Source organism: Patella vulgata, chromosome 4 (assembly GCF_932274485.2).
Source record: "Patella vulgata chromosome 4, xgPatVulg1.2, whole genome shotgun sequence".
NCBI lineage: Eukaryota > Metazoa > Mollusca > Gastropoda > Patellidae > Patella > Patella vulgata.
Window position 1 is genome coordinate 16,378,011 of NC_065882.2, and position 27,681 is coordinate 16,405,691.

At 36.7% G+C, this 27,681-nt stretch overlaps 3 protein-coding genes across 3 annotated transcripts in view; all 3 read left to right on the forward strand.

Annotated features, from left to right (window-relative positions):
* Positions 1-4,909: 4,909 nt before the first annotated feature.
* Positions 4,910-9,788, forward strand: LOC126817829 (inactive pancreatic lipase-related protein 1-like; the record flags this gene model as incomplete). The annotated part of the gene is made up of 4 exons (XM_056100194.1): positions 4,910-4,993; positions 5,535-5,883; positions 7,821-7,948; positions 9,780-9,788. Coding segments are annotated over 4 exons (570 nt in total), but the record flags the coding sequence as incomplete, so codon positions are not given.
* Positions 9,789-17,839: 8,051 nt separating this feature from the next.
* On the forward strand, positions 17,840-22,467 carry LOC126818647 (inactive pancreatic lipase-related protein 1). The gene is made up of 5 exons (XM_050546172.1): positions 17,840-17,994; positions 18,321-18,613; positions 20,014-20,362; positions 21,031-21,150; positions 22,023-22,467. Exons 1-5 carry the CDS (start codon positions 17,946-17,948, stop codon positions 22,256-22,258), a joined length of 1,047 nt encoding a protein of 348 aa, XP_050402129.1. The 5' UTR covers positions 17,840-17,945; the 3' UTR covers positions 22,259-22,467.
* Positions 22,468-24,362: 1,895 nt separating this feature from the next.
* Positions 24,363-27,681, forward strand: part of LOC126817831 (pancreatic lipase-related protein 2-like) — a 28,695-nt gene continuing 25,376 nt past the window's right edge. The window contains exons 1-4 of the mRNA XM_056100195.1: positions 24,363-24,372; positions 26,125-26,417; positions 26,814-27,156; positions 27,428-27,547. Coding sequence (XP_055956170.1) covers positions 24,363-24,372; positions 26,125-26,417; positions 26,814-27,156; positions 27,428-27,547 — 766 coding nt within the window. The remainder of the gene's footprint in view (positions 24,373-26,124; positions 26,418-26,813; positions 27,157-27,427; positions 27,548-27,681) is intronic.

Consider the following 27,681-nt stretch of genomic DNA (forward strand, 5'->3'; position numbering starts at 1 on the left):
CACTGCTAAAGACCCCTACGCACAAGCGAATTATTGAAATAAAATTAAACCATGTTGGACCCGAAATGACCTAGTTTGTGTCGAGTGGACATTAAACCCCATTTCTCTCTCTCTCTCTGATGATATATTTGGACTAAAAACTTATTCAAACTAATTAATATGTCAAAATGAGCTTCAGATCCCTCTGAAAACATTGTATTCACAAGGAAACACCCGAAGCTATCTCGTGTCTTGGATATCGCGATACCTAAAGACTGAGTCACACTAGTGGATTTATTCTTTAAGTCAAATCCCACCGAAAGTCTTAAAGGATCAATCGTCTAGGTTTTTGTGATCATACAGTAAGTAAAATCCTATGGGTTTTGGTCATGTGACACAGCAGAAATGTAAATATGGAGGAAAGTAAAAAGATTGCTGAGTTAACTTCTGATGAAGAAATTGATGTTGCGGCCGTATGTTGCGTTTTATTAATCAAACAAAAAGAAAAAAACGAGAAAGATCTTGTTGGGTCAGACCATGGATTAGGCCAAGACATCAGTTTGGGGCTTATTATTCTCTTATGGAGGAACTAAAGTCACACGACCAGAAAGTCCTTAAAAATTTTCTTCGAATGGACGGGGAAAACGTTTGAGGAATTATTAAAGTAAAGCCGTATATTACAAGAAAGGATACACAAATGCGTGAAAGTAGCAACAGGTAATATCTTTAATCAAATATAACAATAACAACCGTGGGTTATACTAATAGCTGAATTGTTATTGTAATCAAAATCAAATCGAATTTAAAGTTAAGGCTTGGAATAAAAATTAAATAAAAGAGAGATAACTACATTTTTTGTGATCAAAATCAAATCGAATTTAAAGTTAAGGCTTGGAATAAAAATTAAATAAAAGGGAGATAACTACATTTTAAGATTAAGGTTACTATAAGTTATGGATTGAGATGGAATATTTTTTCACATTCTTTCCAGGTGACAGTTACCAGTCTCTTGAATATTTGTATAGAATTCTAAGAAACACAGTAAGCTTAATTGTTCCAGAAACCTGTAAAGCTATTTACGATGTACTGAGAGAAGATTATTTAAAGGCAAGTGATTTACAAGACACCCGAGTACAAATCCGTTTCTTTTAAGGCCAGACGACTTTTTACACATTGCCAAATATACTTAAAATAATTCCTTTACAAAATAATTTTTTCAGGTCCCCAACAAACCAGATGAATGGGAGACAGTCATACATGGCTTCAACAGCAGATGGAAACTGCATCGGAGCACTGGATGGCAAGCATATTGCTCTTAGGAAGCCATTTCACAGTGGTGCTACCTTTTATAATTACAAAGACTTCTGCAGCATTACATTGCTTGCTTTAGTTGAGGCGGATTATTGGGGCTAATGGTAGGGGATGCCGGTTTATTTGCCAATTCACCCATTTCATCAGCTTTAGAAGAGAACACTTTCAAACTCCCTCCTCTCAAAGTTCTACCAGGTAGAGAAACACCAGTACCATGTGTGATTGTTGGGGATGATGCTTTTCCTCTGAAAACCAATCTAATGAAACCTTTTCCTACGAGGGGACTTACTATTGAAAAAATAATTTTTAATTATAGATTGAGCTTTTGGAATAATCACGCAGAGGTTTGGGGTTCTGCAGAAACCGATGTTACTGCAACCTGGTAATGCAGAGTTGGTTGTCCCAAGAAATTGTTTCACTCCACAACTTTTTGAGGATACAAGCTACAACTTTAATAGTGACTTTGTCAACCTGGATGTACCCCCTGAATCACAACTTCGTTTCTTCGCACAGCAGGGAGGCAACAGAAATCAAACAGATGCCAGGACAGTTAGGGAAGAGTATTGCCAGTAATTTAATACAGCAGGACAGGTTGAGTGGCAATGGCATAAACGTTTGTACGCTTACAACCAAAGTTATAGTAATAAGTAGTCACAGTAATTAAATAAATTTAATTGCGTATGTACATAAATAAATAAATAAATAAATAAATGCAATGCAAGGGGTCCTTAAATTGGTCAGTTGTTCATCATCATATTGCTCTAACATATTAAATTACAATGACTATGTAATTGATCTAAAAATTGATCAGTGTCGTGAATATCCTTGTTCTGGCTTATAGTGTGCCAGGTTTCCGTATATGTTAATAAGTCACGTGATATCCTACATTTGTATATGCAAGTTGATGCTGTACGAAACATGCTATGTAGAAAGCGTGAAGGACAAATGGGATGTGGCAGAGCGCAAATGTAAAATGTAATGAGAAAAATGTAGACACGTCAAAAAAAGCATTTTCCCACAAAACATTTGTCATTTAACACTTAACATTTGACGTTTTACATTTAACTCCTGTCGTAGAGGTATTTTGACTTTATCAATATCGGTATTAGGACTTTGTACATTGTAGTTTTTACATATAATCAATGGAAACGACATTGTCGCAGAGCATTTAATATTGGCAGCGATACCCTTCCATATATTAAAGCAGTGTATGAATGTCAGATCATCTGTTTTGGGGTTTTTTTTGGAACACAGTGATGACTTTGAAGTTGTTGAGTTTTCATTGTCTTTTTCAGGAGTGACTTCAGCTAATTGGTGCTGAGAGCACATAGAGTTAAGCTGTAAAATGTCTCCTTCTGGAGGAAGAGAAATGGCAACATCACTATCCGCTTCAGTTGACTCCTGCAAATATATTTTAAAAAAACACATTCAATTTAATGTTATGATTAATCAATGGGACTTGATTGCAGCACCAAATAACTACTCTCGAGTTTTTAATAAGGCCACCATGCAAATTTCAAATAAATTACCATAATAATGGGAGACAACCTCATCAACCATACAATTAGGACAACTATTTCAATTCAAGGCAGATAACCACACTAAAAACAAATCAATAGGATTAGGAAAAGCTTTTTCTGGTCTGACATGTTGAAATCGTTTATTTTGACATGTAGAAATCTGTATGCACTACAGTACAAAATAATTACTTTGACATTAAATGGTGATAGGCCTGCATTGCACGATTATTAGTGCTCAATATATCTTAAAACCTGAGATCGTAGATTGCAACCAACATCTTATATACTAGGTCTGATTTTGAGACTAATAAATGTAAAACGAGTTCACTTATTCCAGAACAACGAAAATTTGAGTTACAATAATTCAAACAGTATCCAAAGGTCTTAAGTTTAAAAATGTATACAAATGATTCTATATCACTTACAACTACTAGGCCTAAATTGTTGCTTAATTTTCTTGGGATTGTGTTATCCCTAAAAAAAACATCCAAAAGGTCAAAGTACTGCCACATACTTCTGTAACCACTGGAAGTAGATTGACCACTGACAACCTTCTTCACCTTGGCCAACTCTTTATTTTAATAAGATCTGAGTAGTCCAATTTTCTTATTAACTTGTTGTTCTGAAATGAAATATAAAATTGTAAAAAAAACTTTTTATGAAAAATAACTATTTATTTAAGAGTATGCTAAATGCCTAGGCATTGTATGTAAATCAATAGGCCTACTAGAACTAAATTTATGAATGGTCAATAAATATTATTTAAGAAATATTGGGATTGAGTTAGGTCCTATATAGATCTATCTAATATTCGAGAAAAAAATGAAAATTTGGGATTCTTTTTTAAATTCAAAAATCTTTTTGAGATTCTTTTTTAAATTCAAAAATCTTTTTGAGGCTCTTTGAACCCGAGTAGACATAAACAAAAGCAAACAAACTTTGCATCAATGATTTTACATACTATAAATACGGTAGGCCTACTACAGATTGCCATTTGGTAAATCGCGAAAATTTAGACCAGAATAATTAGACACTGACTGTATCCAAAATCCAAATTTTGCATCTAAATTGCACCAAATGACTTCCAACATATACCTCAAGCGTTCCCTAATGCCAAGAGTTCAGACAATCTACGCGTGCATCCTTTGACGTCACGCGAGCCGACAGCTGTTAATCGCCAGGCTGCCAATTAGTGACGCTCTCTCATGTTTGTCCTGTGCGCGCTCCAAGGATGTTTTTCAAGGAATCCAGTATTTATTCTAATATTAGATTGGGTATCTCTACTTTCCATATATACCAAAATTGCAATACTTTTATTGGAATTAACAACCCGATAAATACTTTTGTGGGAATGTATCTTTATTGCTTCAGACGGGTAAGTAAAACAGGGATTTTGAACGGGCTATAGTGGAATTATTCAATGACCACATACGGCGGCGAATCCCAAATGCCAAAAAACTTTGTGCGGTTGCCATATTGTTAAAATGTTTTTTAAAATAAATCTCTAAATATGCTACGTATTAGGTCCTAATATACAAATCTAAAATCAAGTCTACAAAACATCCACAAAATGGAAATTCGAGTGTATTTATAATAAGAAGGAATAACCAACATGAATAAACACTCAAATCGCCCCTCTGTTCTGGCGGTGTCTCTGATAAATGATTAAAACACCGAATATCTGATACAATAGATCAAGAGCGAGTAACTCTGAACTGGTGATAAGGGGTAAGACCACATTAAAATTCACCGCCAGTCCTTCACAAAACTCTCGCCCTTCATCGGAAAGGGATAGTTTGCCCTTTTAACTAACAAACTGTTAGTAAATTTGTGGTACATTCGTCGTTTAGCTACCTATTTTACCATAATAAAGGACGCTGTAATTTTTTCTAATTGGCATTCAGCATCTTTTTGTTTCTTTTTAGCAATCCTTTTTGGCCCACGAAATGTTTGTTACGAGCCATACGGATGTTTCTCTACGGCCAAACCCTTTAACAACGCAAAGGGCAACACACCGGATTCGACAGAAAAGCAAGGGATCAGTTTTTCACTGAACACGAGAGAGTAGTAATCAAGGCGTCAACGTAAATGATCATGCGAGTATCACGGATAGTCATTTCGACTCTGAATTAAAAACGATCCTCATTATACATGGTTACACAGATGAAGGGGACGCGGCATGGGTTGTGAAAATGGTCGACGAAATTCTGGAATATTCTGGAAGTTTTTTTTCGTTTGATTTATGCAATTTGAAGACAAGAAATACGAAATGTATGTCAAAAATATACGAAATGTATGTCAAAAATGTTACTAATTAAGATCTAATCCATTAAGGACTAAAGTCGAGTTCTGTGCTATTGACATACACTTTTCTTGGAGACAATCCACTTTAATACTCAAGGTAGCGAAGAGTCACGGTGGCTCTGCAAGTATGGCACAGGTGTTTGTTTTTAGTTGGAAGACAGCGACCCTGCGAATGTCACAGCCTTTTATTAAATAAACACGAAACGATTTGTATTGTACCAAAAAGTCAATAATACCGACTCAATTGTCCAAGGAACAAGCATACCGAGTTACATTGTACCTTAATTAGCGGAGTGTTAGGCTTTTTTGCAAAGAGCGTCGCCCCCGAGAACAAGATAAGTAACCCAACAATTATTGTTGAAAAACAGGCGAATACAACAGTTGCAGCTTTGTATTTCTACTATTCTTTTTTTTATGTAGGAAGATGCCAATGTCATCGCTGTTAATTGGAAAGAGGGCGCTGCCCAGATCAACTATTTTAAAGCAGTTGCTAATACACGAGTAGTTGGTGCTGTGGCTGCTCAACTTATCAAAGATCTGAAGTCAGTTGGTGGAATCAGTTACTCCAATGTTCACATCATTGGTCACAGTCTGGGTTCTCATATTGCGGGATATATTGGAGAAATTATACCAGGGTTGGGACGAATAACTGGTTTAGATCCTGCTGGTTTGGGTTTTGAAAACTATGATGTCACAGTCCGATTGGATCCTTCTGATGCTGACTATGTAGATGCAATACATACTGACGGCGAAACACTTCTTCAGTTAGGTAATCAAAGAAACCCTATATATTTTGTCTAAAAGATGACAGTACAATTTAAAGATACACGTGGTAAAATGTATTTCAGTTTATTACTAATTATTATACGACTTTAGAGACGTTAGGAGCGATTTAAATACGGTTTTCAACGCTATTGGCACGAACTACGTTCTAATGTTACTACAAATATTCAGATTGCCCTATATTCATATTGCTCAACCAGTGTCAAACATATACCGTTGCTCAGCTGTGACGACACTATTCGACTCTAGATAGTTCTTGATTCAAAACCAGTGGTCAGCCACGTCCCTGCTTGGCGAAGAGGTGGATAATTATACATATTCTGATACAAAAATAGGACATGGAGGTGCCCTCTCTCTTTTTCTTGTCCTACAGCTTATGATCTTTAAGAGTCGTGAGTTCGGTGAGACGTTTAAGTGTGCCAAGCCTCAAGCTTTTTTTCTGTGTTTCAAAGATTTGCCCCACAGGTGTTATTAATTAAGACACAACCTGTCTATTCTACTTTCAGCTTTTGGTATGTCTAAAGCAATTGGAGATGCGGGTTTTTATCCCAATGGTGGAAAGAATCAACCCGGATGTCCAAATACTAGAAGAACCTTGTTAGATCTCATCACTGGTAACATTGGCCGTGAGTATAAGTATTCGTGATTCTGTTGATAGTATGAGACGCGCTATGCTACAGTAATTCTTGCCTGTCATCAATCAATTAGGGCTCTTTGGTAAAAACATCAACATTATTGCGCTATGGCTATGCTGTAATGTTTGTGTGCCATCAAGTCTAACGACGTTTCTTTCAGTCTATAAGACGCATATTAATGATATAATTTGAGACCCGCGTTTGTGCACTGTCCTGCCTATCACCAATTTCTGACGACGAGCGCACTTCAGTGATATAGACGATAACTTTATCTTCAGAATATTTATCTCAAACCTACACTGTTTCCGTTTAGCTTTTAATTATATGGATCATTACTTTCAAATCTTCATGTACCCACTTGGGCGAGTATTTTCCCCACCGCTCATTCATCCATTCATGAAATGAAATGGGGTTTAACGTCCTACTGTTTTGCTCCTAAACTGGGCTAAAGAAGACGGGCATACGCCATACAGTGTGCTATGAGGGAAATTTTGCCCGGGCAGCGGCGCTACGGCCTACTCTTATATCGAATTCCAACTGCCAAGGGATCTTTTACGTGCACGCCAATTTGTACACGGGACCTCGGTTTTTCGTCCCATCAGAACGACTAGACAGCTGTCCGGAAAATCGGGATGAACTTTCTCGTCCAATGCAGGGATCGAACACCCGACCTCCAGGCTAGCGAGCCAGTGTCTTATCCACTTAGCCACGTGATCCCCCCATTCACTCTAAAGGGATTATGGAGTAATGTATTAGTTTGGTTTCGCTCCGGACCTTGAATAGTTTAACCTTGTTTCAAATATTTTCAGTGGTAAACCATGTAGTTATCTCCTTAAGTTACGACCTTTAAAGCTGGTAGTACCTTTGTCCTTTAACGTCTGCTTCCACGACCATAATTGTGTGATACCTATTCAACGAGATGTAGACGATCTTCTTGAGTAACACTCACCTGGTGTCTGTATTTATATATTTATCTATAACGTAGAAGCCTGACCGCGATACTATGAATATTGCTTTGGTTTGGGAGGGGGGGGGGGGTGTTCTATTACAGCGACTAAATTTGACGGTTACGACTGTGATTTAATTGACAACATTTATATAACAGGATGAATAATTCATTTGTAATAATGCCCATTGATTATCTCTCGATAACGTAAACAAAAGACTTTTTTCAATTTCAGAAATGTGTCAGTTTTATAAGATTCAATTAGTTTGTAGATGATCATAAAATAGTATGTTTTAACATGGTCCAAATTAATAACAATATTCTAACTCATCTTTATTTCAGGATTGACGAGCGATGTTGCGTGTAGCCACATGAGAGCTATCGACCTCTTCACGGAATCTATAAATGGCGACTGTACATTTAACTCCTTTCCCTGTAGTTCCTGGTCCAACTTTGAAAACGGTCAATGTGCAAGTTGTGGAAGTGGTTGTGCTGTCATGGGATACCACTCAGACACAGAATCCCGAGGATCGTTTTACCTACGAACTTCTGCAGATGAACCTTACTGTGTAAATTAGAGAAAATGTCTTACCTCAAAATATATTAATAAAGTTACAAATGTGTACTATTATTTAATTTTCTTTGCTCATTTATATGTGAATTAAATCAGTCATGGCGCTCTGGTAAACATCCCTTGTTGGTAACACAGAACTTTTTGATTTATCTGGAGATGTTATATTCTATTACCCGCTTCGTGTCGAGGAGGAATTGTATATATGTATTTCGAAAAGTTGGAAATAAGAGTGGAATAGGGGCGTTATTCACTGAAGCTTAAACTATTTTACGAATGTATAGCCCTGAAATAGGCTTATAATTAGAGCTAACGTGTGTACTGGGCTTTTAAACCTCAACCAATGATAGGGCCACACCCTTAAAATATATACTTTAGCTTAAGTGTTCATGAATAACGGCCCGGATACTATAAACAAGGTGCTATTTTGCAAAATACAAACGGGTTAATAATACTTAGTATAGATAGGCCAACATTACAATATACTCAGGCCAATACTGGTTAGTCAGAGTAGAACATTAAACCCCATTTCATTTCATTTTCTATACTGGTTGTTAAAAAAGCCCACGTCACAAAATAGTCCAAATCAGTCGGTACCCTTACCGGTTTCTAACAAGGAGAAAAACTAAATGACGTCTGAATCCAATCAATTCAATAATGTGTTTTCAGTTATGATCCATATTCACATAATGTAGTGACACGTCGAAATAATGACATACTGGTATCATCAAAATCTCAAATAAATGTTTTGTTATGTGTAAACATTGTTATTACATCAAAGATGGGCTAAATATGTTGTTAAGTTACATATTAAATTTAACACTTTGTTATAACGATTAATGATGTTGTGAAATTAAAGCAACGATGCATGAATTGCATTTTTGGATAATGTCAAATTTCTAACGGCTTAATCTACGCTTATCTTCTCAGATTGATTATTGAATATTTAATTAAAGATACATTATGTAAGATTTAGATAACGAACTAGTCATTCTTGCTATAATAGTTCGAAAGTAGATGATGTAAAAAGAATAATTTGAAAATTTCATTCAAATTACTCTATTGCAAGCGAAGATATTAGCCTTTGAAGGTTTGACAGACGTGTGCCATAATTTCAACCACCGTACTGGTTGATCGAAGCTAAGTCTCGGTCCTCCATATTTGATTAAATCAAAGTATCGCTGAACCATTCTAATCTATTTAATATCGGAGAAATCTGATACCATCGAGAGTTGATTAGGGCCTGGATCAGTTAATGAATGTCTAATTTATACTTTAGAAAACATTTCAGGCCCAAAGAAAGACCTGCTATAGGCAGATTTAGCTCTTGCATCATGCATGTTTAAATAAACTAAACGGCAAATGCTAGGTAAGTATACCCGGCGTGAATTCAATAGGATTAAAAAAAACAGGCCTTTCATTTTGATTCACATAGGGAGTAGCAAAGATCGATAGAATTTTTAATTCATCTCTTTGTAAATGTGAATGGGATTGAACCATAATTATTTTGACTGATTTTCCTTCTAGAGAGATCCAACTTTCATAATTGTTTTGTTTGCATGGCATTCACGCATAGGGTCTTTAAATGAAAACGTTGATACATCTTAAACTTTTATAAAATAGGGATTTAATCGCCCTACTTTCGTTTGGTACTAATATGACAAAGTACTCCATAACTTTCATCAAATGTAAACTATTTTCTATCATATAAAGTACTAACGTTTATTTAGTTGCACTGAACCCCACCTTTTTTGATAGTATATGATATTGGCTATTCAACTTTTCATAGACACATATTTCAAGTGTTTTATTTACAGACTTAATAAATCCCACATGTAAATGACAAGCTACGTATTGTAATATATCGAATTCAGCCCTGTACATATTATCATTTTATTGCATTACTTGATTGTTATATTGTTGTTTAAGTCTTAGATTGTTCGTTAAATTATCAGCATGCGGCGGGTATTTTGGTACGGACATATTATTATTATAACGTGATTACCGTCAGTCGTGAAATCAAGGCCTCGTGTAAACAAACCATTTCAAGTAATATTTTGTATAAAACGAACAAGTTTTACTTACTTGTTAGCCTCCCGAATAATCTTCTCGGTATTTTTGCACTTATTGTCAATTATAACATTGCATAGTCCTTTTCCCGAACGTTCAATTTTGCATTGGAATAGTCCTTAGTTACGAATACGAGCACATTTATATATTTCAATACGTAGACGTCCATTTTGTGTCACGTCGTTCTTAACAACGACCTGTCAGATTGTTACATATAATGTTTCTATTAGTCTTCTGGTTATGCTTATTGTACATCATTGCCAAGTATAGTAATTTATCTTGGTTGTTATAATAATTGTATCGGGTTTTAATATGTTTTATGGCCAGGATTGACGTAGTTCAACTGGATTATGTTGTTACCCATTACGTCTTGAATAGTTACGCGTGGTTTGATCACATTTCATAAAATTACGCTGTTGATAGTTATTGTCCGTTTTGTCTGTTTATAATCAATCTCTTCGCTGTACGTATTAAATAATTCCTTGTCAAATTTAAGTGAAACGGACAAGTACCGGACAAGTTGGATTCGTTATTTTAATAGACTATTTTAACGTCGAACACTTCAATTGTCAAAGAAGTGCCGACAACAACAAAAAGGACAATAATTGATTGGTTAATGACGTCACGTGATACTTTAATTTTTCTATATAAAGGGTGATCGAACGTCGGAAGGGCAGATAACGGTTCGTCGTATCCACGGCAAACTACCTTTTTCATAAAGTGATCAAAAGCGGAAAAATCTTTCTTGTCGCAATTACCCGACCAATTACCTAAATAATAAGGTGAGAATCATGCCCGCGGGGGAACTTGGATCTGTAATGTTTCGAATATAAGAGTATTGCTACTATTACCTTCGTTTGTAGTAGCCTAAACATGCCGCCATTAATATTGTCGCCGGGTTAACAATATGTAATAATCACGAACGTTATCTCCCACCACGCCGGACACCCATATTTTAACATGTATATAAATGTATTTCATTGTCATATTATACTTTAAATCCTTTTTCACGTAATAAAGGAACAGGCATATTGAACGTATATTTAGCCTTAGTCGTTACTTACATGGTAGAGTAAATGAAGAGTTACTCCCCTTCAATCGTGGGGCTAGCTTCCAAAGAACCCGTATATCGGAAGGTTGGGCTGGGTGTTAAATAATAAACGAGGGATGGGAGCGCATAAATGGAACCGGAAAAAGGAGGAAAACAACATCACCAGACGCCAACACGGATATCCTGACAAGACCCGCCTTCGGCGATCTTCCCCTCCCATTCCCACATTTAATTAATCGTAGGCGCCGATGCGGACAGGGTGTCGGTAACCTTACAGTATGACCTGTGTACAGTCTGACCATTTCGTCAAATGAAATACACAGTGGTCAGCTAATCATACAATATAACATGTGGTGTAAAAACAAATCCATGTAATGATGTCCTTGTGTTTTGAGACCCAGTTCTTTATAAGTTGTTCCTATCCACTTTCCCTATTGTTAGACGCTATATAACCATGAGTTTGGCTAACAGAAAACCAGACATGCAATAGAGTTCCTTCCGACTTATTTTTATTTACTGTTCGTAACAAAATTCGTATCCCTATGTTGATGTAGTGTTACTGAGTTTACAATTAGGAGATAAACACCAACAGATTAGAATTTTGAGGACTGTTATTGTCCATTTGATACAGCTTAAACCATTAGAGGCAGAGATTGCGGTATTATATGGACAATAACAGTCCGATAAATTCTAAACAGGAGGTGTTTATTGATATTGTAGCACAAAATATTTAACAATTCTCTTGAAATTCTTTTTTCCCCCCATGGTTGACGCCCGGGTTTTGGTTTTAATGATGTAAAAACCAAATAAAAATCAATTTGTACTTAAAGAAAACATCCGTGACGTAATTGTACACCCCCCCCCCCCGCATTCGGTTATATCTAGTTGATAAGGCCAACTTCAAGTTTTGTCGAAGCCCACGAGATCTACAGTACTAGCGCTAATCCGAACCTTTACCCTGGACCTAGCCCGAATGCTTGTCTCGCCAACTATCACGTGTCCTAACCTTATTTACATCTCAGCGACCTTGACGAAAATTGAGTTGGTCATAACAAGTAGATTTGGCCCTCGCATTCGATTTGTTCACTAAGCGACTGGTTAATTGTGTCTATTTGAAACGGGAGATCACTCTCCGATTATTTTGAAGAGCGAAATTTTAAGTATTTTATGTACCGGGTGACACAAAAAAAGCGTTCATCACCTAAACTTGAATAACGAAGAGGGGTCGTCGGGGACCTCCAGTGGTTCCAGCAGGATGGTGCCACCCTCAAACGAATCATTGGCATGGCTACAGCAGCGTTTCCCTGACCGACTGATCAGCCGCAGGTGTGACCCGGAGTGGTCGCCGCATTCACCGGACTTGAACGCCCCCGATTATTATCTGTGGGGATACTTTAAGGAAAGGGTGTATGGCAACAACCCCCAGACTATCCCTGATCTGAAGGCAGCAATCACAGCAGCAATAAAAGCGACCCCAAGGGAAGAATGTGGGAGGATCATCGAGAACTTTGCCCGCCGGATCCAAATGTGCTTGCAGCACCGGGGAGCTCGTTTAGAGCACATTTTTTGAGTGCCAGTTAAACAAAGAGTGTTTGTGGTACAGACTTGAAACTTTTAAGATGTCTGCTACATAGACTTAACCTAATGTAGCTGAATTTTTGTGTTAATCTAAATAAAATTTTGGAAGTTAGATCAAAATAATGTTCCAAACCAGTTGCATGACCAACCAGCACCGGCAGTAGGCTAATCCCAGTCCCCAGCACCGGCAAGAACTCAGGGCCAGAACCAGGTCCCATCATTGGTCGTTAGCCTACCCTAGTCCCAGCAGCAGTTCCGGGTCCCCGTCCAAAATCACCTGTCTTGTACCACCGGTGAAACTATTTACCCCAGCCCTGGCAGCGACTAGTGCTGTGCATGCATACAAACGTTATTTGTACGTACTTTAAAAAAAACCCGAAGAATCCAGAAATAAGTATTCGTTCCAGAGCAAAATTAACCAAGAACCGTAACTTGTATTGTCAGTAAGAGTTAACTCCCTTGATAATGGGAGCCGATCATATTTTGAGCCATTTAAAAAAAAGATGTCCAAATGGTTCTATCCTCAAAAATCAAATTTTATGGTAAGCCTTATAAACCCCAAATATTGTCTGTAGGATTTTATTCAAACCCTGAACTAGGTTTGAAATTGCACATTATGTTTGATAATGTCCATACACCCGTGTGACCATATTAGAGACTTTTGGCAAACGTAAATTCCTGGTCCGTATCGCGCACCGTAACGATTTTGTGTGTGACGTAATCAATGCGTGTGTAATTCTCATACGTGATACGGCACACGGATACGGCAGCACGTATCGAACAGCTTTCATACGGAAAAGGTCCGTATAACATCGTCGTCTTTGTTTTGCTACTTTTAGACGCTGAAATATTGTGCCGTAGCGTTTTTATGACTATATGTGTATCCTAGAACACGAAGGTATATATTTGACGTGATTTTAACCATGGCAAAGACTGGAATTTAATCATTACTTTTGATGTGTATCCTAGAACACGAAAGTACATATTTGACGTGATTTTAACCATGGCAAAGACTGGAATTTAATCATTACTTTTGTTGAGCTGTTCGCGGAATTTTCATATTTTTCCTGTCTGTCTGCAAGCTGGTTGATCTACATGCTAAATTTAGGGAGCCGGGACCTGTGGGACCTTACAAATCTGTAAAAGGGGTATATACTTTCTGAAATGATACATTAGTGAAACCAAAAAAGTCGAAGATTTTTAATAAGATTCGACACTAATTTTTAATTATTTTTTTTAAATAACTCAGCGACTGTCGAAAGACTTCACTCCCTTCAGGAATTTGAAGGCTAGATACTTGACTAGTTCTGATGTTGATCTTGGTAGATAACTGCCATTATGCTGTAACAGAACTACGCTCAGCTCAGCTACCCATACGTACCCGGCGCGAAAATCTGCCAAAACTCTAAAACTAAATTAACGCAACGTATCACGTGACGATACGGATACGTTATAAGGATGGGAAAACTTCCACTTGCCAAAAGTCTCTATTGATTTATGATGTGTAGCGTACGTATGCGGTTTTGCTTTTTAAAAACTGTAGCTCTTGTGCTGTCATTTCGACGGTGTGATTTTTTCTTAGAAAAGAATCCTGATTATGGAAATTAGTCTCTGTCCTTTTCATACCAGTATGTCTGTCTTGTACTTTTTTTGTCCCCCGCCATTCGAAGAAAGCAGGAGACTATTAAAACGGGTTGGTCCGTCTGTCCGTCACTCACAATAACTCTTTTTAATTAAGCTAGAATGTTTAAACTGTTCAAACTTGGTGTAGGTGTTTATTAGGTCAATGCCTTGATGGAGTTCGAAGGACAGCATTTTCTACTTAGGCTAAGCAGAGATAAGCAATTTGAAAGGTTGATGCTTTGGGACACGATAACTTTAGTTCTAATTAAGTGAGAGTGATGAAACTTGGTGTATAGTTTTATTACATCAACACCTTGACTAAGTTCGATAATGAGCATTTTCTGCTCAGGGTAAGCAGATTGAAAGGAAATATGATTGGTCGAGACTTTGAAACACAATAACTCTCATTCTAATTGCGTTAGAATGTTCATACTTTGCGTAGGTGTCGATTAGGTGAACGCCTTGATGGAGTTCGAAGATGAGAATTTTCTGCATAGGATAAGCAATTTGATTGGTTGATGCTTTGGGACACATCACTTTAGTTCTAATTTTGGTGTATAGCTTTATTACATCAATACCTTGACTAAGCAGAGAAATACACATTTTGATTAGTTGAGACTTTGGATGCCTGGATGGAGTTCGGTGATGAATGTTGTCTGCTAACGGTAAACAGAGATAAGCAAACTGATTGGTTAATGCTTTGGGGCGCGATAACTTTGGTTATAATGAAGTTGGAGCGATGAAACTCCGAATATAGTTTCATTATATCATTACCTTCACTAAGTTCGATGGTGAAAATTTTCTGCTTAGGCTAAGGAGCGATAAGCGAAATAAAATGAAATGAGGTTTAACATCCTAGTGTTCTGCTCCGAACTGGGCTAATGAAGACGGGGGGGCGATAAGCAATTTGATTGGTCAAGACTTTGGAACATAACAACTCTGCTTTTAATTGGGGCAGAATGTTTAAACTTGACGTAGATGTTCATTAGGTGAATGTCTTGACTGTGTTCAATGATTAATATTTTAAGCTAAAGCTAAACAGAGCTAATCAAATTCATTGGTAGATGCTTTGGGACAAGATAATCTTGGTTCTATCTGAAAGAGAGTGATAAAACTTAGTGTATAGTTTGATTGCTCGATACTTTTGAAAAAAATAAATGTGCGATTAATTAATATGTGTCATCTATTTATTTTGGGATATCGGTGGGGGACATCAGCCTCACTGTTAGCTTGATAGAATATATGACCATCAGTTATTTACGGTCTATATAAAATGATATGTAGCGTACGGTTGCTACGCTTGTTTTAAAATTGTAGCACTTGTATTGTCATTTTGATGGTATGATTTTTTTCTTTGAAAAGAAACTCCTGTGTATGGAAATTAGTCTTTTTTTAGAATATATTTATATAAAATAAAAAATTAAGCACTTTGTCACACTCATCTTTTTTAATGCTACATGTAAATCAACTTTTTAGAGCCATTCGCTGCGAGTCGCCTAGGAATTTCAGGGGACTGTTATACACATTCGACGTCACTTTTCGGCCAATCTAATTTAACGCCTACGTTTTTTACTTTTTACTAGGGAAGAGCTGAATCACGGTGATTTTTCGATTTCTTCGCGTAACGGAAATATATCTTATGTCAGTAAATTGTTATCTTTAATAAGCATGTGTCACAGGAAACGATACGTTTCTACATCACAATGTTAACGAATCTATTCACATTTAGTCTAATATGGGAAACTCATATTCTGAAATAAAAATTACACATAACAGTATGGTTGGGACCATGGTCAAAGACAAACTGTTCAAAAGCTTTTGTTCTGAGCGAAGTTATGAATGCTTGACGTTTTGACGAAATGTAGCGTAGATTATCGTGGCAACAGTACTTGACAATCGAAACCAAGTTTAGATTATCCATTTCATCGTTTAACTCTCAAATGACCACAGTGTTCTAAGCTATACTTAAAAGTATCGTTGATTGTGGGCTTGTCCTGTTAATAAATAAACAATTTATATAGCACACGCGCTATTATTAGCTTCAGGCGAACTAAGCTCGCATACCAATGACAATTATTGAAGCATTTTGATTAAAATCGACATCACTATTGATATGCCCGTAAAACGTGGCAAAACTAATTGCTTCTGTTCCTGTGAAACTCAATTTACTTAATGTGTGTACAACAAATGACAATTTAAATTCACATTGTTGCCAAGTAATTGATCTTAACACTATTTTAGTGATAACAGAAATCAGTTTAGTAAATATAATATTTATTTACTTCGGGAAGAGGAACATAAATACACACGAACATAAATCAAACATCAACACGGTACATTATAATAGTATATGACTATATTTCAACCATTGCGCCCTTCTGCCTCGGCTGAACTAGGATGAGCCCATTCGTCGGTCTCTTCTCCTCTCTTCTCCCCACTCCTCTCCCGCCTGCGTCTCTTCTCTCTGCCAATAAACTGGTGGTTATATACCTTTCAACTGGGTCTACACACACGGCATCATTACTATGGCATTTACAAGTTATCTTAATTTCGATTATATAAATATATACATGTGGTATTGATAGTCTTTAGTTAGTGCGTAGTGTTTAGAACAAAGTGTATTGCTGAAAAGCTGATATCATCTATTATCAAAACCAGTTCACTGAATCTAAATAATAGTTCGTATTTTTTAATGCTACATGTTAATCAACTTTTTAGAGCCATTCTGACTTGAGCGATCCTCGCCGATCAGTAAAAATTCTGATTTTGATTTGTCTTTGGTTCAGTATTTATTCAAAGAATGTTTAAAATTTATTTTGAATGTTAAGATTGATTTTCTTGATAATATTTATAAAGGTCCCTTTTAAACCCACTATCAATATCTAGAACAGAAATAAGTTGTTGATAAACCATAGGTGCAGCATAATTTTAATGGTGCCACTTTTATATTTAAGCAGAAATAAAAATTCTGGTAAAGAAGGGGGAGGACATATCATGATAATTAATAAACTGATTTTACATAAACCTGAGCGCAGAAGAATATTCTGCAGTGTGGCTTTAATATTGTGTTCACAATCCGTAACTGAAATTTTTAGTTTTGTGGCAATAGGTTAATAAAACTGAAAATATCAAAAAAGAAGATTTTAAAAAAAAAAAAAAAAATCCCTTATAAAACTGAGGCTCGAATTAATTTGAGATGAACAAATCTATGTTTTAGTCAATAACAATGGCTATTCCTGAAGCAATATTTACAGTCAATGTCGGTTGATTATCACCTCGAGATTTCACCCTGCATTTTTGTACTTATACTGAGGATCTGATTCAAATGCTGTATACATTTCCGATACCGGTACAGACAAGGAAGCCAATTTTGAGATCCTAGAAATAGGAAGGAGGGCGTATATACCGTTTTGATTTGTCGGAAAGCTAATAATCGTCACGGAAGTATTATTCATCAATTAATTCATACGTAACGTTAATTAATCAGACACTAAATGTGTAGGCAGCTGACAGCCAGGGTATAATAGACCGTGCTAACCTACTACAACATCCTGTTCCAGTTTTAAATCACACAATGTTGATCAAAGTTGGCTTTTTTCTTGTTCTATGTTCAGTCACCCAGGGTAAGTTAATTCTAAAATATTTTAAAATTCATATGAAGTTTGAGTGCTTCCAGATCTTGAATAGTTGAAAAAAAAATTGAAAGGAGGATAAAAAAAACTGGGAGCAGAGTAATAAAAATAAATCGATTAAAAATGCAAGCCATAAAAATTTAAGTCAAAAATATATAATTAGAAAACCAAATTTTAATATTAGACATGCAGTGGACATCTTCTCAAGGCGTGGGTAGTTCGTTTATATTTGAAATACGAATTGAGGTGGTAGCTCCTTGCATTACCATAAATGTATTTAAAAATTGTTGATGTAATCCTTGGTATCTTTGTTTTAGGGTGGTGGTGGTCAAAAAGTAAGCAAGTTTGCTACGGAACGTACGGGTGTTTCTCTACGGCCAAACCATTCGACAACTCCAAAGGCAACACACCCGATTCACCAGAAAAGCAAGGTATCAGTTTTTCACTGAACACAAGACGAGGAAAAGGTCAAACTATCAGAGTAAATGACCATTCTAGTATCAGCAATAGCCATTTCTATTCTGGTTTTAAAACCATTGTCATTATACATGGCTACATGGATAAAAGCTCACCATGGATTCAGCGAATTGTCGACGAAATTCTGAAATTTGTAAGTTTTTGTAAATTCTAGTATTTCTGTACAATACACCGACACGCACCCCATTCATCGTAGCCATAAATAATTTTTGAGGTTCATAAAACAGCCTTTCTGCGACTCTGTTTTGGGAAGGGGTTGTTATAGGCGTACGGGGTGGTATATAATGTTGATGAGTTGTTAGGTTATAGGCGTACGGGGTGGTATATAAGTAGGAGGAATTATAGGTTATAGGCGTATGGGGACCTATACATGCATAGGAAGAGCTGATAGGTTATAGGGGTACGGGTCAAGATAATATTCTAAGGAAGATCTGTTAAGTTATAGATGTACGGGGTCCTATATGATTAGGACGAATTCAATACAGGATTAAATATTCACCATTTGAAGACCGAAAAAATGAGATAAAACGGACTTGTAAAATGAGAGTAAAGGTCTAAAATGGTAAATGTTAATCATTCTTATGTGACGTGAATGTCATGAATTGGCAGAAAATGTAACACATTGAAGATCGTCAGGTACATATGGCCATGTGGTTAAACATGGTATAGCCATACTCTATTGCTATACACAGAGCTGGGATAATGTCAGTTACTGAAGAATTGAAAAAAGAATGAAATAAAATGGGACTTAACGTCCTACCGTTCTGATCCCTCTGGCCCAATCAATATTTCGCTCTAGTACACTATGGCGTACGCCCACCATCCTTAGCCCAGTCGGAGCAGAAAAGTGGGACGTTCAACCCTATTTCATTTTAGTTCGGTTCGAAGGATTGTTTGATCCCGTGCCCGTGGTGTCACAATAACTGAATACCGAATTCTTGTATACATGGCTACTTAGCTATGGTCGGAATCTGCGATTGGTCGACGAATGTTGTGCACTAATTTACACCACTGAAGGTTACACTGAACTAGGCATGTTAAGTCTCGAAATGGCCTAGTTTGTTAGTCGATGTTAAAGGGGAAGACCAACGCTTTTCAACAAGGTTCCATAAATCTTAAATATATATTAAAACCGGAAGTGATGTAGTTGGTTCAACACGCTCACTGGTCTCTATAGTAAGCATACAGATTTGTATGTTTACTGCTGTATTTTGTTCACGCGTTGTCCTTTGGACACAAATCTGATCAAATGGGCTGTTTATTAGGATATTATAAACACGAATTTATGGGGGGGGGGGGTAACATACCGTCACTTCCGATTTTAATAAAAATTAATTTCTCGTTAACAAAAACATTTTTGCTTGTTTTACATAGGGAATTATATATGAATATATATTTAAGATTTATGGAAACCTTGTTGAAAATCGTTGGCCTTCCCCTTTAAACCCCTTTGTATACATGACCTATAGTTTTCCTACATGGGCATTGTTGGTTTCATTATTTTAGTCTCATCATATCATTATTGTATTCCAGGAAGACGGCAATGTCGTCGTTATTGATTGGCAAAAGGGCGCTGCTCAGTCAAATTATTTTAAAGCAGTGGCTAATGCACGAGTAGTTGGTGCTGTGGCTGCTCAACTTATCAAAGATCTGAAGTCAGTTGGTGGAATCAGTTACTCCAATGTTTATGTCATTGGACACAGTCTGGGTTCTCATATTGCTGGATATATTGGAGAAATTATACCAGGGTTGGGACGAATAACTGGTTTAGATCCTGCTGGTTTGGGTTTTGAAAACTATGATGTCACAGTCCGATTGGATCCTTCTGATGCTGACTATGTAGATGTAATACATACTGACGGCGAAACACTTCTTCATTTAGGTACGAAATGTTGTTTAAAAGCGCAAATAAGTTGAATTTACTTCCTCAATACAATTTATATTGTTATCTCGAATCATGATTTTGCGAACAACAATCCATCAATACTAAAAATAAAGTAATAAATTCTGAAACTATTTTGTCAAAAAACACTTTAAATCTGATACTAAACAAAAATGCGTAGAAAATGATTTGATTAGAATTTTCCACATATTCGTAGAATTAGACGTTTCATCAGCATGCGTGGGCACTGATAGCGGTGAATGACACTACTTTAAGTTATAATTTTTCCTGTAATAGTATGGCCTGCGTACACGAAGTATTATTTGGAGGCAATTTTCATCAACGATCTGTGGTAATTTATACAGCCCAACAGATTGTCCCCAACATCGCGGTGGTTATATATATGCCCTACTGACAGACAGTACTAATCCGACAACTAGTTATTCGGTAATTTCCGACGCAGTTTACTCTTTTCAGGGTGCAGGTCCCGTGTACTGACATCTGCGTAAAGGAACCCTTGGAATTCGGAATAAGAGTAGGCCGTATTGCCGCTGCACTGGCAAAATTTAGCTCAATTCATACGGAAAAGTAAAACCCATTTCATTTCGGACTAATGATAACGGGCAAATTGCATACACTCCACTGATCACATAATTTATGGTTTTCAGCTTTTGGTATGGCTAAGGCTGTTGGAGATGCGGATTTTTATCCTAATGGTGGAAAGGATCAACCCGGATGTAAAAATACTGGTGGTATCTTCTTAGAGCTCCTTACTGGTAATTTTAACAGTAAGTATGCATACTAGTGGTTTCCAGCACGCTAGCTCATACATAATACCGCCTCTTTCCCGGGTGCTTTTATTCGTATTGCTGCCTTCTTTCCTAAACCCTTTGAATAACTGCATTTCTCGGGATTATGTACGCCATATCAAGCAGGGTATACATAAAAGCGCCAATGGACTAATAATTGTTTCCGCTGATTTCTTATAGCAATCCCCCCTTTCTCCCAATGTGAATGGCGCCTTTTGAGAAGAGTGTTTGGATTTCTACTTTCTGTCAGGTTTTTGTGAATATTCATGATTTTGAGGCGGAAGGATGAGGAAGTAAAGATACATGAATTAGGATGATACTCTACTAAAATGGCGTCAACCCCAGCAATAAATCGAAATGTTCAATATCAGAGGATTGCGACATGTTGATCTCTTAGTGGTTATAAAGATTAAGATCATCGAATAGTTAAAGAATATTATAGTTCAAGAAATATCATGGATTTAACATTGCAGTCAATGGGCAGAGAATTGAGGTTATGTTACCGGGAGTTATCCCCCTTAGTTTGATTACAATTGATTCGCCCTCTTTATAACGTCACATTGGGCGCATCTCTGTGTTAGGAGGTTAACATCCGCGGAAGTCCACCTGTTTACTCATTTTGGTTTACTATGTCGACAGCAGAACGCAGAATCGGTTACATTACAAAACTATCTTTATCTATAGAGGACAAAGATTTTCTTTGGTCAAAACAAACTTAACATATAAAATTCACTGAAATTGTCAATATTATTTTTGAACAAATTCAAAGAATACTTATCATTTTAAGTTATATTTTCTCGGAAAACAATTTACATTATTATATTATAAATATTTTTCCATTCTTTTAACAGAATTGATCGGCAATGTTGCCTGTAGCCACATGAGAGCGATCGACCTCTTCACAGAATCTATAAATGGAGGGTGTACATTTAACTCCTTTCCCTGTAGTTCTTGGTCCAACTTTAAAAACGGTCAATGTACAAGTTGTGGCAGTGGTTGTGCTGTCATGGGATACCACTCAAAGAAACAATCCCGAGGATCGTTTTACCTACGAACTTCAGCAGATGAACCTTACTGTGTAAATTAGCTGACGAAAGCGTGATATTCTTTTCTCATAATACCTGAATTCAATTTTAAAACTAAAACAATGTTCATTCGTTTCACCATATTTTGCGAGAACAAAACCCAAGCATAAATTCTTTTTAGCACATAATGCGATAACAAAAACAGCATATTTTTTTTTCAGCACATATTGCGAATATTAAACCTTGTTTGTTTATTAAAATTTAAATTATATGTATTCTGTTTTATTATTATATTTACCTTAAAGGCTGCCCTCGTGCATTATTTTACCCCAAGAACCTCTCGTGCACAGGGGGAGGCGGGGAGCCGAGCCGGATAAGACTCAAACTCGCTAACCAGTTCTATGCTCGTGTTAGCCGAGAAAGTTCATTGGGCTTTTCCAGTGTGGTTCCCTAGTAAGGGAGTGTCTACTCGTTCGGATGAGACGCATACCGTAAGTCCCGTGTACACGTAAAAGAACTCTTGACAGTTGGAATTCGAAATAAGAGTAGGCCGTAGCGCCACTGTCCGGGGGAAATTGTCCCCATAACACATTGTATGCCGCATACTCGTCTTCATTAGCCCAGTCGGTGCAGAAAAAATGTAGGAAGTTAGACCCCATCCGACTAGACACTTAAATTGACAGACCCTTCGTCATGCACCATTGACAAGGGGGAATTGCATTGGAAAATACCCTCATTGCGGTTACCTAATTGCAATAAAGGCAAGTTAAATCCGTATGTATTATAGGTCACAGCTTTATTTTTTAGACTAATACACTTTTATAGACTGGTAATCTTTTCGATTTTGTATACGGATAGGTATAGAAGATCAACAATTTTTGCCCGGGGAGTTTTGTCAGATCAAAGGATAATAAGTTAATCATTTAATAACAATTATGGTATGATAATAATTTTAATCAGTTAAATAACATTTATTTACTATGATAATAATTGGTGGAGATGATTTAGCGTCTACAAAGTGTAAACTCCATTTTTCACCTGGTTTTTAACATCACCTCAACGTAGAAAAGAGGAATCATCAACTTCTCATTTTACTTAACAAGAAATAGGGGTTTTTTTCCTGAAAGTTACATTCAATGAACATTTCGGATCATAACAAATCAGATAGAAGTGCATTATAACATCATAAGACGCCCAATTTAGCGCACATAGCTAGCATATTATGATTTGATGAAGAATGAGGAAGTAAAAGTGGTTGGTTTTCCAATTTTCATTTATTAACAACTTTAATCAAGCCGATTTCATCACTGGTTTAATAACATTTTAAATTTGTACTATGGCTGTAAGATCCGTCACCCTTTTAATTTTATCAAATCCAACTGGGATATTTAATGCTTTGTTCTTGGCGAAATAGCCATTAGCCATTAATTAATCGCCTAACAAAATGTGAGAGCGGTTGACAGATGGACGTATAAAACCTCACGTTGACAAAGTAGTAAACACTTCACCGTTAAGGTATCGTGGACGATGTTAATCCAAGTTTATATTTTCGTTGTTTTGTGTTCCGTCACTCAAGGTAAGCTTTTTGAGAGAAAAAAAGTCATCAATGGGTAGTCTACATCAATTTGATTATTTTAGTCTTTCGGTTGGGGTTTATTACTATCTCGTCGACACAATATTGAGGCACACACACCTATTTATGTTTTATGTTTACATGTGCAATAGACGAATTTTGCCCTAGAAAGTGACTTGCGTTTACTTTTCCTGGATTTCCATTTTACATGCACACGGAAGTACCCCGGTTTATCGCACAATCCAAACACCTGGACACACTTTAAATGTAACTCGCATAAAAATCCTTAAAGTTTTTCTCAGCCCAAAATAAGATTTGAATCTGTGACTTTTAGTCCGGTGCCCTCACTCATTGCCTACCGCGGCCTCCCAGATCAATCAATAGAGGTGAATCTTTTTTGCGGTTATTTATGAGTAGTAATATTTAAAGAATAATTATCATTTTCCACAAATGTAATTAATCTGATATAATACCGTAATCAAAGCAGTCATTTACCCACCTTACTGTCGAAAATCCAAGCACTTTGGATAAGGTGTTTTACTTAAGCTTCATAATATTACACGTGTAGTTAAATTCCTGGAAATATCTTAAAGATGTGTACCAGTATGTAAAATAAAATTGAAAGGTCTATATCTATATAAATCCCATTACTCATGTATTTATGTCATATTATGTATTATGTGAACACTTTTTTACCTGGACGTATTTTTTATTTATTTATGCATATATATATATATGGCTAATGTTTAATTATTTATATACATTATAACATCTGGTGAAGCCTGATAAACAGCAGACAGCTAGCTAATGATTTGATGTATATCATAATGAAGTAAAGTGGTTATTTTTTTTCACCTTGACGTATTTTTATATTTATTTATGTATCTATCTACTGTAAACGTAGAAGTACTTGCTATTTATCTACTTTGAGTGTAGGATAAAGCACAAGACTGAGATGCTGGGGAAAGAAAGACAAGAAAATAGCCTGAGAAAAAGAAAAACCGAGGCCGTTAGGCCCAGGTTTTGCTGTCAAGTTTTTTTCTAAAGTCTTTCTTTCCCAGCATAACCGAAGTCGAGGACTTTATCTTGCTTATAAGCCGTCTATGTTTACATGTACGCAAGATGAGAATATCCCAGAATTCCCGTAAGAAAAACTCTATATCATGTTTTCTTATGGGAAAAAAACCTACCCTGGAAGAATAACCCGTTACAGGTTTAAAGAAAAACTTTCAGATGAATAACCCCAAATTTCCTTGTATATATCCAAAGCCGCCTCCGACTTCCAGACCGCAAGTTATTCCAGGTTTAGAATATACCCCAAAGATCAAAGAGAATTACCGTTACAGGTTTATGATATGTTATATAAACCTTGGCAGATTGGTCTCATACTTTTCCCAAAACTCTATGATGTAAATGCATAACCAAATCACGCCAAATCTAGATTCCAGTTAATGGAATTTTTTAAACGTTGATGGGATTGTTAATTTGTGCAGAAGTAACCCGGTTGAAATTCTGAATATTTCAATGGTATATTACGATGGATTTAATTTCAGATCATTAAATCGAAGCTGGACAAGGTGTTCGATGAAACGTCTTTAGAACTGGACGAAATTGTTTAATGCGTAATAAGAAATAATGGTACATATCGGATAAGTTTCATTGCGTATTTAGTTGGCTTGGTGACTAAGCTACTGGCTCGCTAAGTAACAGGTCCCATGATTTTCCAGTATGGTTTTTCCTCATGTCAATGGCACAAAACAGAACCCTTGAGATTTTAATTTGAAATAAGAGGCATTTGCGCCTCAGTCCGGGCAAAACTTTAGCATACTGTTTGGAAAAGGCCGTCTTCATTATCCTGGTTGGTGAAGAAAAGTAGGACCTTAAACCCCATGGTGTATTTCGCTACGCATAGTTGCCAAGGCAGGTTGGAGGTCACGGAATCAAAAGAAAAGTCCCGAGTATCCCTGTTTCATGCACGATTCCAGTTTACACACGGATCCATCAGAGCATTTTTGTCAAGAAATCTGACGCAATGGGGCATTATGGGAGTCCGGACAGGCTGACAGACACAGGGTTCGAGAAAATTATTGAATAAAGCATACCTTAGAGATGTTTTGGGATGTGGACGCCCCGTGTTTTGTGTTACAAGTGTAATTTTTACCTAAATATGCTACTTTTCATCTGCCTGCCAAATAATACAAACAACGGTATTTCCCCACTGCTTTTCTGTGATTTTCCACAGTGGGGAATTTGCCCCACTATATTGCTGTTGGGTAAACTATGAAAGAAATTGTCGATAGATTCTAACAGTTTTTGTAATCACTATTTTTCAACACTGATTTATATTTGTTTTAGGGTGGTGGTTGGGTAGCCATAAGGTATGCTACGAACCTTACGGATGTTTCTCTACGGCCAAACCCTTCCACAACGCAAAGGGCAACACCCCAGATTCGCCAAAAAAGCAAGATATCAGTTTTTCACTGAACACCAGGGCGAATAGAAGTCAAGTCATCAGCGTAAATGACCACACTAGTATCAGCAACAGTACTTTTAACGGTGGTTTGAAAACCATTCTCATTATACATGGCTATACAGATAAGGGGGCTGATAAGTGGGTTATGAAGATGGTCGATGAAATTCTAATATATGTAGGTATTTTTGAAAATCTAATTTTAAAATTTACGAACGTCTCGTGGTAAGGAATGGAAAGAAATGAAATTGGTTTCAATGTCCTACTTTACTGCACCTCGTGGGATAATGAAGACGGGCAGGAGGCGTACAGTGTGCTGTGAGATAAATTTTGCACAGACAGCGGCGGTACGTCCTACTCTTATATTAAATTTCAACGGTCAAGGGTTCTTATACGTCCACGCCAGTGCGTACACAGGAACTTGCCAGTTAAATGTAAATGATTTTAACAACTGCTTGCCATGTCACTTTTGATTTTTTTTATGGAGATATGTTGTCGTCTTTATATTTTCTTGTGTAGATCACAGTGTTTATACTATGTGGAACTAATTGCGATTATTGCTTCTCAGGAGGAGGCCAATATTATCGTTGTGGATTGGAAAAAGGGTGCTGGTGAGACTAACTATTATAAATCAGCGGCTAATACAAGAGTAGTTGGTGCTTTGGCTGCTCATCTTATCAAAGATCTGGAGTCAGTTGGTGGGATCAGTTACTCCAATGTTTATGTCATTGGTCACAGTCTGGGTTCTCATATTGCTGGATACATTGGAGAAATTATACCAGGGTTGGGAAGAATAACTGGCTTAGATCCTGCTGGTTCGGCTTTTGAAGATTACAAAGCTGAGGTACGACTGGACCCTTCTGACGCGGCCTATGTAGATGTCATACATACTGACGGCGAGTCACTTCTTCAGTTAGGTATGGAATGTTACTTAAAAACAGAATTATGTTGAATGTACTTCATAACATATAGTAAATATAATTTGTTGTCAAGAAGCCATCATATCGCCCATTTTAATTAGAGTTCTATTAGCATTTTGCCTCTAACTTGGATTATACACAAGGTGCGTGTTCGTACACGCTTACTCACACCTGAGACAGAATGTAAATCACGGTAAAGAAAGAAATAACATTATATTGTTTACAAATACACAATACACTGAGCACAATCTTTATTTATGCTTTGCAGCTTTTGGTATGGCTAAGGCCGTGGGAGATGCAGATTTTTATCCTAATGGTGGAAAGGATCAACCTGGATGTAAAAATACTGGTGGTACCATATTAAAGCTCATCACTGGTAAATTCAACAGTAAGTATTCCAACTGGTACTTTATGCGTAGATGTTTATTTCCGACTTATTTTCTGAGCCTATTGTATTCGAATATTCAGGAATCCACTGTTGCCGAAAATTGTCTCTTTTACGCTATATTTGTGTTAATAATT